General features: G+C 38.5%; 1 protein-coding gene across 11 annotated transcripts in view; it reads right to left on the bottom strand.

The window, feature by feature from the left end:
• Positions 1-24516, bottom strand: part of mapk8.S (mitogen-activated protein kinase 8 S homeolog) — an 84597-nt gene that overhangs the window by 49793 nt on the left and 10288 nt on the right. For 10 of the 11 annotated variants that reach the window (XR_005963008.1, XM_041571229.1, XM_041571226.1 and 7 more), the window contains 4 exons: positions 23277-23406; positions 21773-21831; positions 9321-9459; positions 8865-9030 (listed from right to left, as the gene is read on the bottom strand). Coding sequence is in view for 10 of the 11 variants with exons in the window: in XM_041571229.1 (XP_041427163.1) it covers positions 8865-9030; positions 9321-9459; positions 21773-21831; positions 23277-23406 (494 nt within the window). In the remaining variant the exon portion in view is untranslated. Of the gene's footprint in view, positions 1-1605; positions 1678-8864; positions 9031-9320; positions 9460-21772; positions 21832-23276; positions 23407-24516 lie in introns of all 11 variants that reach the window. The other variant, XM_041571232.1, reaches the window with a different exon arrangement.

The following is a 24516-nucleotide window of genomic DNA, read 5'->3' as shown; positions in this document are numbered from 1 at the left end:
ATATATATATATATATATATATATATATATATATAATATATATATATATATATATATATATATATATATATATATATATATATATATATATATATATATATAATATATATATATATATATATATATATAATAAATATATATATATAAAAAAATATATATATATATAAAATATATATATATATATATATATATATATATATTATGTCAGTACAGTGAACGCACTCCTCCCGGATTCAATTCTGATGATGGTGGTGCGTTGGTCAAAGTTCCATTTTACAATCCAGTAAATGGACCCGCACTCGTTCTAAATAGTGAAATAAATGTGCTTTTATTCACAGGTTCATTTCCCAGATGTGAATGTAATTAAAATACATACTTTCCACCACTAGGTGTCGCTGTTGTGCCAGCTGAAGTTGTGCTCAGATAAAGTGAAACAAAAGTGTCCAATATATGTATCCATTCCAGGAAAGTCCATGTTATCTGCAAATTTATACAAATGTATCATTCTGTTGTTACAGATATATATATATATATATATATATATATATATATATATATATATATATATATATATATATATATCACATGTCTATGTTGGTTATTTATTTATATATATATATATATATATATATATATATATATATATATATATATATATATATATATATATATATATATATATATATATATATATATATATATAAATATATAAAGTCCATGTTATCTGTTAACTGTTGTTACAATGACTGGCAAGAGATACCAATAAAAATAGCTTGTTTTGAACGTTTCGTGTCCAGTGTCTGCTTCACAACATATTATATGCCGATAAATTCATTGTAAAATATTATATACCATTTTAATGCCATAGGGTATCTGTTACGAGTCCATCAATACACGATGTGAATGGCGTTCGAAACATGCTATTATTTTTATTGGTATCTCTTGCCAGTCATTGTAACAACAGAATGACACTTTTGTTTCACTTTATCTGAGCACAACTTCAGCTGGCACAACAGCGACACCTAGTGGTGGAAAGTATGTATTTTAATTACATTCACATCTGGGAAATGAACCTGTGAATAAAAGCACATTTATTTCACTATTTAGAACGAGTGCGGGTCCATTTACTGGATAATATATATATATATATATATATATATATATATATATATATATATATATATATATATATAAATATAAATATATATATATATATATATATATATATATATATATATATAAATATATATATATACTGTATAAGCGGTAGACAGCCATTAGCTTCACTTTTGTCAGTTGCCAGACCCCTTCTACTTAACCCTGTTGCATGTTTCACTCTTTCATTCCTCATAAAAAATATAACAAATTTAAGTTTGTGAATGTTGCTGTCATCAGTGATAAGTCTAAACTAGCATTAGTTTCAAATTACAGTACCTGTACCCTATAACCCCCAGGCAAAACCTTAAAAACAGTTCAATCTTCTGATACTTTAAACATTTGACATGCAAGAAAAGTACCAAGACCTTTCAGTTCCACAAAAAAACCCTAACCTTATGAACAAACATTAACCTTCCCAGTCATGCATTTTCAGGTGTGCAAGGATACAGTCCCTTCCAGGAAAGAGAATCTTGTGGCAAATCATTTCTCCCATAATGCAACCCACCGACCACAAGTCCACTATGAGTGTGAGAGCACAAAGGGGGGAAAAAAAGATGGTGGGTAGGGAAAAAAGCAATAGCAAGATAAAGAGAGGTGTCAGTGAGAACAAGTGAACAGCCAAGTTCAGGCAGAACCTGAAAAAGGTGAGACAACAGCGTGGAAAAGACAGAAGAGCAAAGGGCAGCACAAAGACATCAGCTAATCATTAACGTCTTTGCTGCCAGAGTTATGTACGGTAGGTATACAAGGTAATGTTTTTTTAATAGCAGCTAAGATGTTAATATAGAGATCAGTGATGTGCTTTAAGCGTGGTGTCATAGAGCAGGAGGCATTATGTATGTAGAAAGTTAACCCTTTGATTGCCAAAGAAACTAGCAATGAACTGCTAGTGATATTTCTCACATTCAAAGGCTTAACATGAAATAAGGACCCAAAAAAATTAAAGAATCAAAACATAAATGTTTTATTCCTGATGTAAAACCTTATGGTCAACAGCAGTTATGCTTTAAAGGTATATATTTTTAATTGAAGGCGGCAGTATAAGATTAAATGCAATAAAGTGGGAAAGCTAAGAAATCTATAAAACATTACAGTTTTTACATTTATTTGATGGTAGCATCTTTCTAAAAAGGGTTACAGAATTATTAAAATTCTGTCACTATAGCTCAGCAGAACCCCACTATAGTATCAAAGAAATTTTTTAGTGAAAACTGTAAGGGGCTGATTCACTAAGGGTCGAATATCGAGGGTTATTTAACCCTCGATATTCGACTAGGAATTAAAATCCTTTGACTTCGAATATCGAAGTGGAAGGATTTAGCACAGATAGTTCGATCGCACGATCGACGGATAATTCCTTCGATCCAACGATAAAATCCTTTGAATCGAACGATTCGAAGGATTTTAATCCAACGATCGAAGGAATATCCTTCGATCAAAAAAAGTTAGCCAAGCCTATGGGGACCTTCCCCATAGGCTAACATTGACTTCGGTAGCTTTTAGATGCCGAACTAGGGGGTCGAAGTTTTTTATAAAGAGACAGTACTTCGACTATCGAATGGTCGAATAGTCGAACGATTTTTACTACGAATCCTTCGATTCGAAGTCGTAGTCGAAGGTCGAAGTAGCCCATTCGATGGTCGAAGTAGACCAAAAAAAACTTCGAAATTCGAAGTTTTTTAACTTCGAATCCTTCACTCGAAGTTAGTGAATCGGCTCCTCAATGTACAAAATAAACAATGACTACATAAGGTTACCTGTGCAAGCAAAGTTTACAGCGATTTTGACAGCACAACCCAAGACATGTTTACAAATGCTATCTGAATGTCCAGTAGGCTTAAAGTGGTACTTCATTAAAATAAGTGCTTACTCATGGCATAAATAAATCTGTATTATGTAAAGTGGTATATTAATGGAAAGAGGAGGTATATTACAGTCTTATGTCAGGATCAGTTACACTGTACCTGAACAGACCATGTATACTGTATTTACAGCTTCTCTGACTTTAGACTCATGTTGCACATTGAAAGGTCACCTATAAAAGCAAAATTGTTACAGCCAGGCAATCAAAGCCTGCACTCTTTTTGGGGAAAACAATACTATTTTTTCTCCAGGTGATGCCCATGTTTAGTCACACGCACATGCTTAGTAAGCAAATCCCCAGCTCACACATTATGGACATGTGTATGACATATGATTGGAGGAAGAGTCAAATGATCCTACATGACACACGTGCATAATAAGCGAGCTGGTTTCTCCTGGTGATAAAGGTAAAAAGAAGTTTGTAATGATTTTTTTCAGTTAATTATAACACTCATGAGCCAAAGCGGAAATATATTTGGAGCACCTAAGTATATAATGTATTGTGTTTCAGAATGGCAAGTATGACATTTAAAATTAAGCACACACAAAATGATCTACTGTACATACAGCAATATGTTAGCAAGAGCAAAAGTAAACATTCAAATAAGTTGTGAAAACTTTTCTATGGGAGAAACAATATTGCCACTTTTTCCAGTGCAACCAAATGACATGTAAACAACTGCCAATATGCTAAAAAGGTGGAACCCAAATAAAGTACATTGTAATCTATCTGTATATTTTCAGCAGTGGCCAGACAATCTCAGAGTACTTTCACAAACAGCTACATGGAAGGACTGCCTTACAGAAATACTGATACTCATAACTGCCAGAATCAACCCCCTAAATAAAAGAGCTGGATCAGAAGTATTACCTAGTTTCAGAAAGAATGTAACTGATGAAATAAATATAAATATATATATATATATATATATAGATATATAACAATATCAAAACAGGGGGGTTGTGGGAGCACTCTAAAGGCTTTAAAGTATATATATATATGGCGGTCCCTAACTTGTTTTATTTTTTATGTGCATTCTAGCATTACCTGTAATCAATGTCCATTGACTGCTGGCTGGGGAGGATTTAGCCCTCAGTGAAAAAAACAGCGTTCAATGGACATTGATTACAGGTAATGCTAGAATGCACATAAAAAATAAAACAAGTTAGGGACCGCCATTCGGGGTTTACCTTGACGTGGTATGGTGGCTTATCAATTTTATGATCATAACTTTGTAACAAAATAACCCCTATTTGGGTACATATGCAATAGCATTTATTATACTTATATATATATATATATATATATATATATATATATATACTTTAAAGCCTTTAGAGTGCTCCCACAACCCCCCTGTTTTGATATTGTATATTTAGCCAGGAGCTGTGGCATAGCTTCAGTGGTTGTAGCACCCCATACCCCCCCCCCTTTAAACTAGTGGTGATCCTATGCTTTTAAAATTGGGCGTTTGTTTTGGGAATATCTCTCCTTTAAAAGCCTGATTGCTGGCTGGGGAGGATTTAGCCCTCAGTGAAAAAACTGCGTTCAATGGACATTGATTACAGGTAATGCTAAAATGCACATAAAATATAAAACAAGTTAGGGACCGCCATTCGGGGTTTACCTTGACGTGGTATGGTGGCTTATCAATTTTATGATCATAACTTTGTAACAAAATAACCCCTGTTTTGGGTACATATGCAATAGCATTTATTATACTTATATATATACTTTAAAGCCTTTAGAGTGCTCCCACAACCCCCCTGTTTTGATATTGTATATTTAGCCAGGAGCTGTGGCATAGCTTCAGTGGTTGTAGCACCCCATACCCCCCGCTTTAAACTAGTGGTGATCCTATGCTTTTAAAATTGGGCGTTTGTTTTGGGAATATCTCTCCTTTAAAAGCCTGATTGCTGGCTGGGGAGGATTTAGCCCTCAGTGAAAAAACAGCGTTCAATGGACATTGATTACAGGTAATGCTAAAATGCACATAAAATATAAAACAAGTTAGGGACCGCCATTCGGGGTTTACCTTGACGTGGTATGGTGGCTTATCAATTTTATGATCATAACTTTGTAACAAAATAACCCCTGTTTTGGGCACATATGCAATAGCATTTATTATACTTATATATATACTTTAAAGCCTTTAGAGTGCTCCCACAACCCCCCTGTTTTGATATTGTATATTTAGCCAGGAGCTGTGGCATAGCTTCAGTGGTTGTAGCACCCCATACCCCCCCCCTTTAAACTAGTGGTGATCCTATGCTTTTAAAATTGGGCATTTGTTTTGGGAATATCTCTCCTTTAAAAGCCTGATTGCTGGCTGGGGAGGATTTAGCCCTCAGTGAAAAAACAGCGTTCAATGGACATTGATTACAGGTAATGCTAAAATGCACATAAAATATAAAACAAGTTAGGGACCGCCATTCGGGGTTTACCTTGACGTGGTATGGTGGCTTATCAATGTTATGATCATAACTTTGTAACAAAATAACCCCTGTTTTGGGTACATATGCAATAGCATTTATTATACTTATATATATATATACTTTAAAGCCTTTAGAGTGCTCCCACAACCCCCCTGTTTTGATAGTGTATATTTAGCCAGGAGCTGTGGCATAGCTTCAGTGGTTGTAGCACCCCATACCCCCCCCTTTAAACTAGTGGTGATCCTATGCTTTTAAAATTGGGCGTTTGTTTTGGGAATATCTCTCCTTTAAAAGCCTGATTGCTGGCTGGGGAGGATTTAGCCCTCAGTGAAAAAACAGCGTTCAATGGACATTGATTACAGGTAATGCTAAAATGCACATAAAATATAAAACAAGTTAGGGACCGCCATTCGGGGTTTACCTTGACGTGGTATGGTGGCTTATCAATTTTATGATCATAACTTTGTAACAAAATAACCCCTGTTTTGGGTACATATGCAATAGCATTTATTATACTTATATATATACTTTAAAGCCTTTAGAGTGCTCCCACAACCCCCCTGTTTTGATATTGGGTGTGTGTGTGTATATATATATATATATATATATATATATATATATATATATATATATATATATATATATATATTTATATATATTTTTATATACATACACATATATATATATATATATATATATATATATATATATATATATATATACAAATATATATAAATATATGTAGATGATACCCGCACTCCTTCACATATAGTTTTTGCCGGGTGCTTGGTCAAGTTTAGGTATATAAAATTTTAGAAAGGACCAGCACTCCGTTTTCCAAAAAAATTCAATGGTTTATTCAAAACTCACAGTGTCTCCAACGTTTCGACCCTCTTTGGGGCCTTTGTCAAGGATAAAGTGCTGTGTGTTACAAATCTTTAAATACCCACAAACCCTCCAAAAGAGACGCCTTAAAATGACATCATTACCAATCATTTAATTAACAAATCAATTATATGTGGGTCCCCCAATTGAGTTTATACTGACCCTGCTGAAATTTATTTTGGACAAAAATTATTTCAAATTTGAGACTACATATTACATTCAGCGAACAGGGACAGCTATGGGCTCGAAAGTAGCCCCTGCCTACGCTAATGCATATATGAATAAATTTGAGAGTGACTATATATTGTGCAATCCAATGTTCAGACAGTATGGGGCGTTCTATAGGAGGTACATAGATGATATCTTCTTTTTGTGGACGGGCCCGATGAAAGATCTGGTAGAATTTGCTGATTATTTGAATACTGTAGACAGTCCAGTGAAATTTACAGTCCAATATGATATGCACCAGATCAATTTTTTGGATGTAACAGTCTATAAGGAAAATGAAGGTTTGCAGACGTGTATATATGTGAAGCCGACTGACCGTAACACCCTAATGCACTATCATAGCAACCACCCAAGGCATCTGTTAAACTCATTACCGAGGTCACAGATGCTTAGGGTGGTGGTGCGTATTGATAGTGATTCAACAAAAAGGGAGACCGATTTGAAAGATATGTGCCGAAAGTTTCTGATTAGGGGGTACCCTAAAAAACTAGTAATGGATACCAAAAATTGGGCCCTCTCACTGGATCGTAATGAAGTAATGAAAGAACAAGAAGGTGAGCTTAACAACAAAAAATCAGCTGGGAATGATATGTACTATGTTAGCAAGTATGGAGAAAACAGTGCACAGGTCAAACAGAGTGTTGTGACGCACTGGAAGCTTCTGATGGCAGATGAGTCCATTTGTAAGAAGTTGCCCAAAAAACCAAAGTTCAGTTTCAGAAGGGGGAGTAACCTTAAGGAAGTACTCAGTCGGTCAGATCCTGTGCAAAAATACCAAAAACCACAAACGCAACATTTTTTGATGCAGCGCCCAGGGGTGTTTAAATGCTCGGGATGCATCTTATGTGGAGCGCTGATACAGGGAACATATTTTACTCACCCTCACACAGGGAAGCGTTATGCGGTTAGACAGAGAATGACATGTAATACCACTATGGTGGTTTACATTATTAAATGTCCCTGCGGCCTTGTTTATTGTGGCAAAACCACTAGACAACTGAAGGAAAGGATGGCGATGCACAGGTCTAGCATACGGGCTGCATTGGACCCAGATAAAAAAGAAGTGGCTAAAAACAAGAAACAGGACATCGCCCAACAGCCGGTGGCAAAACACTGGGCCGAGGCCAAGCACAGTCCGGCAGCATTTAGGTGTATGCCGATAGAACAGGTGCCTAAGAGAGTGAGAGGGGGTGACTATAATAACATACTTCTAAAACGAGAGGCTTTTTGGATACACGAGTTGGACTGTGTAACGCCCAAGGGGTTAAATGGGCAACAAGTGTTCAGCTGTTTCTTAACTTGAGATAAATCTTTGTCTCAATGTTTTCTAACCTGTGATGAAATCTTTTCCCAACCAGATGGTTATTATGTATTCACAGCAAATGGCAAGTACAAATGTTTATTGATACAGAAAATTGAAACATGAGTAAGAGATACATGACAACGATTTTTTATTTGCAGATGATGTTACAATGTATTTGCTGTATCTGGAAATGTTGGAATATTGGAACTTTTAAAGTGATTTTATATCGATTGCACACATGGATTTTTCACTCTTGGCATCGAGGTGACACCTAGTGGTGGTTTTTATATATATATATATATATATATATATATATATATATATATATATATATATATTTTATATATTTATATATCTATATATTTATGTATTTATATTTCAATGAAGGATGTCTTTCACTCGATTTTAAAAGTTTTCACACTTATGATATAATTGTTTAATTGAATAATTTGATTGGTAATGATGTCATCTTAAGGCGTCTCTTTTGGAGGGTTTGTGGGTATTTAAAGATTTGTAACACACAGCACTTTATCCTTGACAAAGGCCCCAAAGAGGGTCGAAACGTTGGAGACACTGTGAGTTTTGAATAAACCATTGAATTTTTTTGGAAAACGGAGTGCTGGTCCTTTCTACAATTTTATATACAAATATATATATATATATATATATATATATATATATATATACACAAAAGTAGTGTTTTTGGAATTTTCACAAATAAAAAAAGTTGTTTAAGACTTTTTTTGAGTCTCAATTAACAACTTTTTATTTTTGAAACTTCCAAAAAAACCTGCGAGTGTCGCTATTTTCTACTTTTGCATCTATCTCAGATTGGCGGGCACCAAGGTATTTTCATAAGTAAATGGTGTGCACCTTGGGACTACAAATATATATATATATATATATATATATATATATATATATATATATATATATATATATATATATATATATATATATATATATATATATATATATATATATTACTCACCATTTTCTTTATATCCCATGCCTAAGATGACTTCTGGAGCTCTATAATAACGAGTCACTACATATGGTGTCATCATAAAACTGGTTCCTGCTGTCCGTGCAAGTCCAAAATCGAGAATCTTGAGAGTGCAGTCAGATTTTACTACGATGTTACTTGGCTTTAAATCCTGAGGTGAAGACAAAATTTTATTCAAAATTCAAATAGCACTACAGTGCAGTGGTGCACTATAAAATAAACAGTAGAAATTAGAAATAAGCCATTTTACTGTACAAATTACTGTTCCGGAGTATCAAGTAAGCAATTACAATCACTGAAAGGTGCCAAACAACCCACCACTGATTTACACTTTCCTTCTCCTTCAAAGATATGAAGTAAACTAAACTTCAGGACTTTACCAGTTTCAGGATTATAAAAAAAATAATCTAGTGCAAAGCACAGACTATAAAGCAGAATTACCCTGTGGATGATCCCAGCAGAATGTAGGTGTTTGATTCCACACAACATCTGGTATAGCAAGTAGGACATGCGCTCATGGTCCAATTCCATCTGTATCACTTGGCACAGGTTGGCATCCATAAGCTCCATGACAATGTACCTAGGAGAAATAATGCTTGCCTTTTACTGTAATTACTTCATATAGAATATACGGAGGATTATGGAATTTCTCTGTCTATGCGTAAACTGTATGCTGCCAAGAATTTATAGGGGATCTAAAGTAAATTTTTTAAAGTGCATATAAAGGTTCATATCACTAAATAAAACAACTCTTCTCCATCTTGTTTGTGATCTCCTTCAAAGTTCATTGGCTGCTGGTGTCCTGCTCGCTAGTGATTGATGGGCTGCCCCTCAGATGCTTGACTGCTAGATAAGGCTCAAGGGCAGTTTAACCCTTACATATACATGCTTGTTGAGAAATTACTGCAACCTCAGAGAATCAGGGAGTAAGATGGCCAGAGTCCACGGAACTTCAGAGGAGATATCAAACAAGACTAAGAAAAGAAAGCTGCAGAAAAAAAATTGCATATACCTCAAAACAGGTACATGTTTACATTTTTAACATACATTACAAAATAGTTTTATTTAATGATGGAAAAATATATATGCTTTTTAAAAACTCTAGATCCCCTTTAATTGACATATTGTCACTACTCATGGTTTCAAAACACTCAATCATAGTTTCTCAAACTGTAATGCCTGATGAATTATAAATTGCTGATTTAAAAGACCAACAATTACTTTTACAACATGCAAATATTGCAGTGTCATGAAAAAAATCAGAAATGTTAAATATAAAAAAGTCTGTAGATCTGCTTCTATGGCATTTTATGACAGCATGAACATTAGCAAGAATGGGGAGATTTTCTAACCTTATGAATCCTTTTCTCATAGGCCCGTACTATCAGTGCAAAACGACTAGGTTAAGTGGCTCCCCCTGGAGGCAGGACAAACTGAATAAACTTTCTCCAATCCCTCGTCCTTCTGGCTCCACCTTCTGATCCAGTTTAGTCCCCAAGCCTGCTGGTGGAGACAGAATAACCTAACTCCCTTGAATGCCGTGCAGTAAAAAACCGCCACCCCATGGGAGGGATGCTGCACTGACAGTACGTGCCTATGAGAAAAGGATTTTTCAGGTAAAAAAATCTCCCTTTCTCAGTCGGCCCTACCTGCCAGTGCAAGATGACTGGGGATGTCCCATAGCCGTCAAAAAAATGGTGGACACTAACAAAAACTGAACTGTACCAGAATTTTGTAAACAAACTAGGCAGGAATCTATGCACTATCGCTGCTTGTAGCACCTTCCTGCCAAAAGATGCTTCTGAAGAAGCACACGTTTTCCAAGATTCTACAAGTTAGATAACTTGTAGAATCTTGGAAAACGTGTGCCCTGAGCTCCACATAGCTGCTTAACATACTGCTTCCATGGAAGCTTGATTGTGAAATGCCCATGAGGCACTCATTTTCCTAGTGGAGTGTGCCTTGGGCGGGAATGGAACTGCCTGTCCCATGGAATTGTAGGCTTCTAGAATAGCCGTCACTAACCATCTAGCTATAGATCATTTTGAGGCTCGTAGACCTTTTTTTTTTTGGCACCAAACAATACCAGCAAAGCATCTAATTTGCGGAAGTCTGCAGTTCTGTGGATGTAGAATTTTAGTGCTCTTACTGCATCGAGTGTATGCAATTGCTTCTCAATGCTGCTCGCTGGTTTAGGACAAAATTAAGGTAGTATAATCTCTTCTGAAGTAACTTTTGGAAGATGAGAAGGAACTGTCCTAATTTCCACTTTGTCTTTGTGAAATATAGTCCATGGCTGTTGATGAGAGAGTGCTGCAAGGTCTGATACTCGTCTGGCTGAACAGCTGGCCAATAGGAATGCTACTTTTAGCGTCAGGAATTTTATGTCCATGGAACAGAGTGGTTCGAAGGGTGGTCTTTGAAGGGCTGTAAGCACCAAGTAAAGGTCCCACGGTGGGTCTCGTCTTGGCGGGCAAATTCGAATTAACGCCTGGAAAAATTGCCTAATCTCTGGTACTGAAGCCCATTGTCTGTGACATAGAGCCGACAGTGCCGAGACCTGCACTTTCAGTCCTTTGTTTACTCCCTCTTGTAGAAAATCTAAAATATGAGTAGAAAAAACTGATTATCAACTGGAGCAAGACTAACAATATTCAGTGGCAAAGACCTTCCATATTCTATGATATGTTGTGAATGTCGATTGTTTTCTTGCCGCTAGTAGTGTGCGATCTACTTGGTCTGAGAATCCCACCTTTTTCCATAGGCTGGATTCAAGAGCCACACCGTCAAACTTAGTTTGTGTATGTGGTCTGCCAGTGTTGGACCTTGTGAGAGGAGGTCTGGTAGCAACGGGAGGGACCAGGGCTGTGCCGCTGACAACTGTATTAGTTCCGCAAACCATGCTCTGCGTGGCCACCATGGAGCAACAATGAGAATAGTGGAAACCTTTTCCATTCTTATCTTGTGTAATAGTCGAGGAATGAGTGGTATGGGTGGAAATGCATACGCCAGGTGACTGCTATGGGCAAGTAAGCACATCCACTCCTTCCGCTCTGGGGTCCTTGGCTTTTGCAATGAAGCGAGAAAGTTGCGTGCTGAACGTGATGCCATGACATCCACCTCAGGATAGCCCCACTTTTTCATTATTTGTGAAAATTGCTGATAGGGTGACTTGACGTGATTCCGCCCATGACATAATGTTGGAGACTACTCGAAGTGCTGAAGCACTTCTTGTTCCCCCTTTTCGAATGATATATGTGACTGTGGTGTGGTTGTCAGATTGTATTCTGGCGTGTTTGCCTTGTAGTTCCCCAAGCCAGTAAAGTAGGGCATGGTAAACTGTTTATAATTCCAGGGCATTGATGTGAAGCTTTTTTTCCTGTTGAGACCACGTGTCCTGCCACACTCGGGGTGGCCACGTCGCCCCCCATCCTCTGCGACTGTCATCTGTTGTTGAGAGATGTATTGTTTGAGAGAGGTATAGGTGGTCCTTGTTCCACAATTTCAGGAATTCCCACTGGATCGGTCTGAAGTGGATACGTGTGAAGGGGACAGCCTCTTGCTGGCCGCCATGAGTCCCAGAAGACTGAGGACCTCTAAGGCCGACAACTGAGGCTGACTGAAGAGATTGTGAGACATTTCTCGTTTTGGAAACGGCAGAGTTACCGTTCCTGTTTTGTGAATTGATCTGCATGCCCAGAAATTCTAATTCCTGTGTCAGTTTTAGCAGACTCTTTTTGTAATTGATCAGCCAACCGTGGTGCTGAAGCGTGACTAGGCATTCTGTTGTGTGCCGAATGGCTTCTGCCTCCGAGTCTGCTACCACTATCAGGTCGTCTAGGTAGGCTGTAACTCGGATACCTTTTAGTCGAAGAGTCGCTAGTAATGCCCCCAGAACCTTGGTGAATACCCTGGGCGTGGACGTCAGCCCGAATGGAAGAGCTCGGAACTGGAAATGTTGGTGCCGTTTTCCAAGCCTTAGAAAACGTTGGTGACACTGATGGATAGGTATATGCCGATAAGCATCTTTGATATAGATTTTGGACATTAATATGTCTGGTTTTAGGCTCTTTATGATTGAGGGAAGAGACTCCATCTTGAAACGTTCATATCTTGCAAACTTGTGAGAACTGGACGAAAGTCTCCGTCTTTCTTTGGCACCAAGAAATGGTTTGCTTAGAATCCCTGGTAGTGGAATTCCCGTGGAACTGGTATGATGACTGTTTCTTTGTAGATCCTTTATGATGTCGAGGAGGGCCCTTTGCTTGGTAGGATTGGGGGACTTTACAAACCTGTTTTTTTGTTGAAAGGAATGGTATAACTGTGATGTAAAATATTTAACACCCAAGAGTCTGTTGTGGAGTCTCGCCATTGTATTGCAAAGTTGCCCAGCCTTCTTCCTACTCGAGTCTGAGTGTTTTCTCAAGAGTCAGGAGGTCCTGCCCCTTAGATGGGGTATTCTTTCGGGCAGGTCTAGACTGGGCTTTTAAATCTCCTGTTTAACTGATGTTGCGGTTGTGATATAGGAGACCTCTGCTGCTGTCTGGTTGTAGGTGACCAAGGTCTGTGATGGTAATTGCGTCTGTGAAATTCTCGTTGGGATCGCCTGCCTTGTGGTAAAAAAGCACTTTTGCCACCTGTGACATCTGATATTATTTGTTTAAGCACCGGCCCAAACAGCTGTGTTCAGTTAAATTTAAGAGACGTCAGCTTGTGTTTAGATGCTGTGTCCACAGACCCACAATTAGGGTTACCACCTTTTGTGGAAAATATTTATCTTTTTTCCCTATTGATAATATTGGGATCAGCCATCATTTTTACTGGCCAGGCCGGACTGACACTGCAGATGCTTTGGGGCGAGTCTAGCTGTTTCTATAGCTGCCTCTCCTAAGAAGGATAGGGCTGTTTTAATTTTTTCTAGTGCTGCAGCAAATTTATCTGGTGAGTCTAGGGGTTGCCTTAAAATTTCCTGACACCAGTACTTTGCTGTTTTTGCTACTGTTGCCGATGCTGCTGCGGGTCTAATGATGGCTGCTGCATTTTGAAAATCACGTTTCAGTGCAGCATATATTTTTTATCCATAGGGTTCTTAAAGGGGAAGGAAACCTCCTCGGCGCTAACCCCCCACCCCCCCTCCCGTGTATTGCCCCCCCCTCCTCCCCCCTGGCCTACCCCTCCCGCTGGGCAAATGCCCCAAACTTGTTACTTACCCTTCTGCGCAGGTCCAGTCCAGGGAGTTCACAGGCGACATCTTCTTCCACGCGATCTTCTTCCTGCTTTGACCGGAGCATGCGCAGTAGGATAGTTTCGCGGTACGCTCTACTGCGCATGCGCGTGACTTTTGGTGCATGCGCAGTAGATCCGTACCGGCAAAATGCTCCTACTGCGCATGGGCCAAAACGCCGGTCAAAGGAGGAAGAAGATCGCGTGGAAGAAGATGTCGCCTGTGAAATCCCTGGACTGGACCTGCGCAGAAGGGTAAGTAACAAGTTAGGGGCATTTGCCCAGCGGGAGGGGTAGGCCAGGGGGGAGGAGGGAGGGGGGCAATACACGGGAGGGGGGGTGGGGGGTTAGCGCCGTCGAGGTTTCCTTCCCCTTTAAGAGAACCTGCATCTTCTGTCAGTGACGTAGTGTTGCGTGCTAACCTGACTATGTGGGGGTCTACCATGGGAATCAGAACGTTGATGGGATGTGGGGGAAGGAGAATGCTTTCTCTTCCTGTTGCCTGACTCAGGGACTGTTTGGGCAGAAACTGCCTGTTTCACTGAACATTGGATAGTGGATTGTATCCATGACATGATCTGTGAAAGGTCTGTGGATGGAGGTATAGGATTAGCGTCTATTTGTGCTCCTTGTGAGGACTGTGGGTCCTGGGGAGCATGTGCTATTGCTGTAACTGTGTGCTTGCTGTGATCAGGATTATTATTCCTTGATGCAGGTGAAGGGGAATGCTCTCTATATTTAGCAGAGTCTTTTTTTTTTTTTTTTTTAAACTCAGGTAGTTTATTGAAAACATAAAGAGACAAAAATCAGACGTTCTTACATCAGAAGCACAAAAGACATATCACTGTCCAACAAGTCAGTAATGGGATACATGCATGTAGTATACAGATGTTGCACTATACAGCAACATCACTGCGAAAGATCATATGAAAGAGCAACACTAATCAGAATGGTACATAAATATCAGGGAACATGTAGCAAAAGAACATCACAGTCATATTAGTATCATAGCTCCTAAACAGTTATTCACCCAACAATTGAGTGGCTATGTGGAAGGGGGAATACATCCAACCAAGGGCCCGAAATTTTACTAAATTTAGTAGGGACCCCCCCTTTTTATATAGACCAGTTGTTCAATGTTGGATACATCTATCATAGTTTGCTTCCGACTGGCAAATGTAGGGGGAGCGACGTTTCTCCAATTCTGAGTAATGAGTCTCTTGGCCTCCTGTAAGAAAAGCAGCTGGTGCTGATTGAGTTGGAGATCCTGTAAAATAGCCAAAACACACACTTTTGGCGACCTATCTATCCGTATTTGCAAAACCCTATCCAAGGTGTCTAAGATAGATCCCCAGTATGGCACAATCTTGTTACAACTCCACAACATATGCAAAAGAGACCCTTTTTCTAGGGCATATCTAGTACATAGATCAGGAGAATCAGCATTAATAAGATGTAACCTAGCAGGGGTATAATATGCTCTATGGAAGATATATAATTGAATGGTACGAAATCTATAATTAGGGGAAACCAAAAGGATAGATTCTTGCGCTTCCTGCCCTTCCTCCTCAGAAATATCACCCACATCAGCCTCCCATTTGTGACAAAGCTCCTGAAGATTACTACCATGAGCACTTTGTTGTAGCCTAGCGTACAGCATGGTGATTAGACCTTTAGTATGTCCCCTGTTGATATAGATCACAAATGGGTGAGTAGAGAGAGAAATGTTACTATGTTTGTGAGCTGCTTTAAGGCCACGGCTAAGTCTATAATAATTCAGCCACTGGTTCTGCGGGAGGTGATGGAGATCTCGCAGCTGAGCAAAGGGGATTGGCTTGCCATCCCGCCACACGTCCCCCATAGTCGTAATGCCACATTGTACCCACTGAGGCATGGGCCCGAGTTTGGCAATGGCTGGGTAGGTTTGATTATTCCAAAGTGGCGTAAGAGGATCTGTAATTGAGGACTTTATTACCTTGTTAGCAAGATGCCAGATTTTACGTAGGGATTGAAATAGAGGTAGACTCAGTTCTTGATTTGGGATGCTCGTGGGCTTACTTAGAAACCATCCTATGGGATTTAAATCCGATCCCGTTAATTGCGCCCAAAGAGAGTGAAGAGTTTTGTGGTGAGCATTCTCTACCCATGTGACTAAATGCCCCAATTGAGCTGCTAAGTAATATAAGTGCATGTCTGGCAGAGCTAGACCTGCTTTGGATTTAGCACGCATTAAAGTTTCTAGTTTAAGCCTAGGTCTGGATTGGGCCCAAACCAATTGCCGAAATAAGACATTGATTTTTACAAAGTAGGATTTAGGAATCCACACTGGAGCATGTTGAAGCACATACAGAAGTTTAGGCAAAAAGAGCATCTTAATAAGCTGGACTCTGCCAGAGGGACCAATAGGTAAGTTGGACCAAGATTTTAGCTTAGTTACCATCCAATCTAGAGGCGGATCAAGATTTAACTGTTGGTAGGACCCAAGGTAAGACGACACTGTCACCCCAAGGTAAGTAAATTCAGTAACAATTGTGAAGGGAAAGGTTGCAGGACACTCATTGTCTGTGAGTGGGTCTAATAGTAAAGCTATGGACTTGGACTGATTCAATTGTAAACCAGACATCCTGCCAAACTCTAACAAAGTAATCATGGTATTTTGTAAGGAATCACCTCTGTCACCCAGGTAAAGTAAAGCGTCATCAGCATATAGTTGAATCTTGTCCTCTCTATGTCCAAGTTTAAAACCAGAAATGTTTACACGATACCTAATTAAATGGGCTAAAGGCTCAATTGCCAGTGCGAACAGCAAGGGGGATAGGGCGCACCCTTGTCTCGTTCCCCTGTGTAACTGAAAGAGGCCCGTTAATGCATTATTGATTCTTATTGCTGCTGATGGAGACACATAACAAATTAACCATGGCGATAAATTTGGGACCAAAACCAAAGGACTGTAGCGTTTGCCAGAGATATCCCCACTCTACCGTATCAAACGCTTTGGCAATATCTAAAGCTACAACCGTTCTATGGCCTTGATTATCATGTGAGAGGCTGAGATTAGCATATAATCTGCGTATATTCAGGGCTGTAGATTTACTAGGTATAAACCCAGTTTGGTCTTCATTGACTAAACTATTTATGGCTGAGCCCAACCGCAATGCAAGAACCTTTGCCAAATTTTTTATATTTGATGTTAGCAATGAGATGGGGCGATAGGCATCACAATGCCTAGGATCCTTGCCTGGTTTTTCTAACAAGACTATCGTAGCTTCATACATAGAAGGTGGCAATAATTTATTATCCAGTGAGTCCTTAAAGGAATAGTTCAGTGTGAAAATAAAAACTGGGTAAATAGATAGGCTGTGCAAAATAAAACATGTTTCTAATATAGTTAGTTAGCCAAAAATGTAATATATAAAGGCTGGAGTGAACAGATGTCAAATAAAACAGCCAGAATCCAACATCCTGCTTTTCAGCTCTATAACTCTGAGTTAGTCAGCGACTTGAAGGGGGGCCACATGGTACATTTCTGTTCAGTGAGTTTGTAATTTACCCTCAGCATTCAGCTCAGATTCAAAAGCAACAGAAATGACCCATGTGGCCCCCCCCCTCAAGTCTCTGATTGGTTACTGTCTGGTAACCAGGGTAACTAGTCTGTGTAAACCAAGAGAGCTGAAAAGCAGAAAGTAGTGCTCTGACCGACTTGTTATACATAAAATCACTCCAGCCTTTATACATTACATTTTGGGCTAACTAACTATATTAGAAACATTTTTTATTTTGCACAGCCTATCTATTTACCCAGTTTTTATTTTTACACTGAACAATTCCTTTAATGGTTTTGGCAAGTGTGGGGACAATCACCTCCTGGAAACGTTTGTAGATTTCAATGGGAAGCCCATCGGGACCAGGTACCTTCCCAGATGGAAAAGATGCAATAGCCGCTATCAGCTCTTGTTCCGTTATCTCTGCTTCCAAAATATCAACTTGGTCAGGGTGGAGAGTGAGCAGGTTCATATCCCTAAAATAGTTTTGCAATTCCTCTGAGGAAGCTGTTTACCGCGAAGTGTATAGAGAACAGTAGTAATCCTGCAGAACGGACATAATGTCATTGGGGTGATGGTGTAGTACCCCTTGTGAATCATATAATTCTGATATTACCGGAGGTGAGGACTGAGCCTTAGATATATAGGCCAAAATTTTCCCTGCTCTTTCCCCATGTTCAAAGAAATTCGCCCTGGAAAACAGTAATTTCTTTTTAGCTTGGTTGTGCATATGGGAGGTATAGGCCTGTTCAGCTACTTTCAAAGCAGCCAAATTGGTAGGAGAGGGTTGAGTATTGACTTGTATAGTAAGAGCATCCACCTGCTCAGCTAATTGCCTTTCCGTAAGCTGGGAGGCTTTCTTAACTGCTTTAACTTCAGAGTGTAAAGTCGATCTTAGATTGGCCTTAAATGCCTCCCACACCACTACAGGAGATGCGGAGGCATGATTCAGAGTAAAATATTGCTTAATGGAATTAGCAATAGCTATATCGTTATTAATTATTGTTAACCAGATAGGGTTAAAGGACTATCTCTCATACTGACCTAGTTGTACTAGGTCAGTATGCCAAGTTAGCTTGAGAGGGGCATGGTCCGATATACCTCTAGTTTGATATTGCACAGCTTGAACAGCAGGCAGCAGGTGTTTAGACAGAAAAATATCTATTCTAGATAGTGCCATATTTGATACTGAGAAACAAGAATAACCCAGTTTCGTTGGATGCAAGTATCTCCAGATTTCAGTTAAGGACACATCAGACATTAGAGCAGCTAAGTTAGTTGCACGATTAGTAGAAGTAGTACCCGCCCCTTTCAATCTTCCAGCTGTTCATTTAGAACAGTATTGAAGTCACCAGCACAGATAATGTGGGCATGGGCGAAACCAGCTATGTACGATACAAACTGCACTATGCAGTCATCAGTATAGGGTGGAGGGATATAGATGTTTGCTAAAATAGTTTGAACAGAGTCAATAAGACAGTTAAGAAAAAGGAATCTCCCTTTAGGGTCAGATTTTAAATCAATTAGCTTAAAGTTAACTGTTTTTTTAATCAGAGTCGAGACACCACCGGTGTACGGGGAATGCATCATTAACAAGATTCGCCAAGAGCGGACATCCCCCAATTAAGGTATAAATAGTCCTGACAAGAGAACAGCATAGGACTACCTGAGTAACAATCAAAAACATTCAACAGAACAATTCCCATACCCTTCCTGTTTTTTCTGGGAGAACACAAGTCATTTAGTAAACTAGGGCTCAACCATGTTAGATCCGCAGAATCTGTAAAGAACTTACCCTGGTGGTCTAGCGACAGCGGGGTCCACGCCGCGTCCTCTGCGTGGACGCCCGTCACGCTGCTTCCTTCTCCTGTGCCAGCTTCCTCTAGGGCGCGCACCACGCGCACCATCGTCACTTAAAGGCGCAGTCGCGCTGGCGTCATCACGCTATTGGTGCGAAATTCAAATGTATATAAAGCCCATTTATATTAGAGGACCTTGCCCATTGTTAGGTTCAAGTAGCTTGTTCCTGGGTGTTATTACTGTGATTCCTGTCTTGATCTACTGTGTTTGACCCTTGCCTGCCTGCTACTACTCTGACCTCTCCAATCCTGACCTTGCCTGTCTGAAACTACGCTGATCTCTCCAACCCTGACCTTGCCTGTCTGAAACTACGTTGACCTCTCCAATCCTGAAACCCTTGCCTGTCCTCTGACTATTCTACAATCTCTTTCCTGATTTTGGCCTGTCTGACTATTCTATCTGCTTGTGCTGGCCCGGCCTGCCGGTTCCTGGTGGCTTCCTATCTTCCAGCATCCTTGTAAACAGTCGTGCCCCATTGCCTGCCAGAACTTATGCCTTGTACCTCTCGTTAAGTCCAGGTGGCATCTGGTTAAGCCGAGGGCTCCTCCCGAGGCCAAAGGCGGTCACTTAACTGGTGAAGTCGAGCCGAGACCAGGGTGCTTGGCATCTGTTCTGGTGTTGGGTGCCGACCGTGACAGAATCTTTCCATTTAGACTTGTCTTTTGTCATTGCAATAATAAAGAAAAATAATAGTAATAATAATAATAATAAGGTGAATAAAATAATGAATGATAGAGAGAGAATTGCTACCTCCTAGCAGGACAAACTGAAAAAACTGGATCAGAAGGTGGAGCCAGAAGGACAAAAGGGATTGGAGAAAGTTTATTCAGTTTGTCCTGCCTCCAGGAGGAGCAACTTAAACCTGTCGTTTTACACTGATAGGTAGGGCCGACTGAGAAAAGTGCTTTATGGGCCATGAAAGCACAGCAATAATCTTCTTTACAAAACAAAAACAATTTAAAGTATAATACACACCCACCAATGGGAACGTCTAAATGTCAAGATTACATGTACATATATCTTACAAGTTTGATTTATTTACAAGTCATTTACAAGTCATGAATAATGTCTGCAAGGCACTACCTAAATGTGTTGGCTCTATATATATTTTATGTTTCACAATTACACCAAAACATACAGCAACCCAATAAAACACAAATTAAGAAAACTACTGATCTTTCCGGGCATCACATTCAACATGTTCCAGATAATGAAAATAATAATAGAATGTTAAGTCTTTTAAGTACTTAAGTACTAGTATCTACGGACCCCCAAAAAATTAGTGCAGGTATGGAATTGATTATTCAGAATGCTTGGGACATGGGGCTTCCGTATAAGTGTTTGTTTTTGTTTTTTACATAATTTGTATCAACTAACTACAATAAAACATTTAAACATTGAATAAACTCAATAGGATTGTTCTGTCACCAATATGGATTCACATTCAAGTGCAAGGCACTGTCTTTTTTTTTATTAAGGAGAAAAAAACAGTAAAAAAATAGGATTATTTGTTAAAAATTTACACTATGAAAGGTGGCATTCCTGTAATTTCAAGCTTTTGAGATAATGGGTTTTGGATAGCAGATGTCAGAAATATAGTGAATAAAGTACCCCCTTTAATAAAATATAAGGATATTATAAGTTACCGAGGAGTTCCGTGACCATATAAAAGCTCGATGCCGATGGCCGAGTGCTTTTTTTACATGTCATGGAACTCCGAGGTTACCTATAATAGCCTCATATTTTCCAACGAGGGGTACTTTTCTACTACTACTATATTTATTATAATACACGCGTTTTAGTGAGTCATGTGACAAAAATTACATCACTACTCACCGTTTATAAGGATATTATTTACAAGATATTCATGGTCTTATGTATTATATAATTATATCTATTAAGTTTATAACGGTTATGGATGCACCGAATCCCGGATTCGGTTCGGCATTCGGCCTTTTTCAGGAGGATTCGGATTCTGCCGAATCCTTCTGTCTGGCTGAACCGAATCCGAAACCTAATTTGCATATGCAAATTAGGGGCTGGGAAGGAAATCCATGACTTTTTGTCACAAAACAAGTAAGTAAAAAATGTTTTCCCCTTTCCACCCCTAATTTGCATATGCAAATTAGGATTCGGATTGGTATAAGGCCGAATCTTTCGCAAAGGATTCGGGGGTTCGGCCGAATCCAAAATAGTGGATTCAGTGCATCCCTAATAACTGAATTATAATATGCTGAGAAATATCAACTCCCAGTTTCAAAAACTTACAGGTCCTGGAACTCTTCTAAAGACTTCTGGGGAGTAAATACATTCAGGAGTCCAATTATCTGATAACAAAAAAAAAAACAACAGGCTAGTTAAGACAAAATAAAAACACTTGCACACAGGGTTTACTTTGGACATTTCAATTAGGATTACTGTTAACCTGGAAAGTGGCAACAAATAAATGAAGTAAAAAACAGACCATGTGCCATTGCCACAGTGTGATAATGAATTATGCATTGGAAAGGCGTAATTTGTCATTCAAAATCTTCTCTTACGGTAATGGCACACAAGAAACAAAAGTGTAAATGGGGTATCTAATGAATAAGCATACTGTGTACAATGGCTTGATGCTATTCATGAAGAAATTAAGTAAGAAAATCTTTAAAAAATGCACGCAATCAAACCTAGATCAAATGCATACTGCAGCGGATGCCATCCTTACGCTCTTACACTGGAATTCTATAGTTTGATGATTATCCATAATATTCTCTAGACATCTTTCCCAAGTGTTCAAAATACATTCTGGGGTGGTGTCTACTTCCACTCAATAGAGGTATACTTCATCATGAAATGTGCTTTTTTAACCTGGAGCCTGTTAGTTGTCTTGATGACCACAGTACTCAAATTAGTAATACTATCCAAACACATGGCATGTTTTACATAAGCTAATTTTCCACACTCTCACAATCTGGAAAAAGGCTGGTCAAATGGATATGCAAGAGAGTTGCTCCATAAAGAGCACCTGTATGTGTGTGTGTGTGTGTGTGTGTGTGTGTATGTGTGTGTGTATGTGTGTGTGTATGTGTGTGTGTATGTGTGTGTGTATGTGTATGTGTGTATATATATATATATATATATATATATATATATATATATATATATATATATATATATATATATATATATATATATATATATATATAGCCGTGGTGCATGGTTAAAATGTATATATATCCACGAATCTCAAGAAACCGGCACACCCATATAAAACTTCACTTCTTTATTGTGTTGTATCAATGTCCAACGTTTCAGTCCTTATTCTTGAGAAAGGTCCTAATAAGGACCGAAACATTGGACATTAATACAACACACAATAAAGAAGTGAAGTGTGCCGGTTTCTTAAAATTCGTGGAGATATATATATATATATATATATATATATATATAGATATATATATATATATATATAGATATAGATATATATATATAGATATAGATATATATATATATATATATAGATATATATATATATATATATATATAGATATAGATATATATATATATATATATATATATATATATATATATATATATATATATATATATATTTTTACGAGAGTCAAAAACAAAAAGAGGGTCAATGAATGCTTTATTTTAACAAATGGATATATGGTCGTGCTACCATGAGCATGTCCCAGAATGTCATTTCATTGTCATTAGTTTTTTGGTTGTTATTTGTGATCTGACAAGCTAGATTCTACTAGGGTTGGAAGTTGGAAAAACTTACATTCTTGTGATTGACACATTTCATAAGCACAAGTTCTCGATACGCTCTCTTGGCATGGGTTTGATTCTGGAATGGCCGACTCAGTTTTTTGATGGCAACATGTCTCTCCAAAACGGCATCATAGGCAGCACTGTAGGCAGTAAATAAATAAGATTAAAGCAATTTTCAGGCCTGAAATTTCTGCATAAACACAGAGAAATAAGTTCAGGAAACAGAGCATCTAAAAAAGAAAGGGGAAAAAAATGATGGCACCTTTATCAACTTCATAGCATCTTCAAAATATAATCTTATACAGCACCTCCTAAGGTGAAGCTCAATACACCTCAAAACAGACATTCATCTTAAAGGAGAACTAAACTCTAAAAACTAATATGGCTACAAATGTATATAAAAATATACTGAACTTATTGCACCAGCCTAAAGTTTCGGCTTCTCAATAGCAGCAATGATCCAGGACTTAAACTTGTCACAGAGGGTCACCATGTCTGTGACCCTCACATGCTCAGTGTGCTCTGAGCAGCTGAGAAGCTAAGCTTGGGGATTGCTGCAAATTTACAAGCAGAAAATGAGGTTTGTGACATTTCTATTCTATGCGTACTGTATATTTTGAGTTTGTCCCTAAGCTTAGTAACTGACAGCAGCACAGAAGGGACATATCTTCCCTGCTAAACGGATGTGGTTGCCTTGGGCAGGTACAAAATCCCAAAACATGATGTACAACATGTCTAGCCTATTTCTTTTGTTAGGCTCCTTTCAATCAAGGCTGTCAGGGCACACAAGAAAATCATTCTGATGATATATGCAAATGCTAGCACTTAAATAAACAAATGTACAGTAAAGCAGAACCTTCTACATGTTAGTTAGGCTCTAGATATTGGGATAATGTGTTTTCCTTTTCAAACACTTTCTTTTATCCTTTACTTTATGGCATTTGGCAGAGTGAAGTGCACTTAAAAAAAATTACCTTAAACCCATAAACCTGTGTGCTGTGTTGTTGACCAGTTGTGACTCTGCTTGCGGATAACTCATACGGACTTGTAGATTTGTTAAGATCAGACGCGTTAAATAAAAATCATGCTTTGAATATGCTTTTATTATATATTGAATTGATCTTATAGAAACACAAAAGGTACAATTTAGCAGGGAAGTATTATAAAAAAAAAATAAGGTAATAAAAACAGAAATTAACCCTTTGCATGTCACAAAACATTTATATTCTGCCGCACTTATGGCAGGAGGA

Source organism: Xenopus laevis, chromosome 7S (assembly GCF_017654675.1).
Source record: "Xenopus laevis strain J_2021 chromosome 7S, Xenopus_laevis_v10.1, whole genome shotgun sequence".
Classification (NCBI taxonomy): Eukaryota; Metazoa; Chordata; class Amphibia; order Anura; family Pipidae; genus Xenopus; species Xenopus laevis.
The sequence above is the reverse complement of the archived record's forward strand: the minus strand, read 5'-3'. Positions and strand labels throughout refer to the sequence as shown.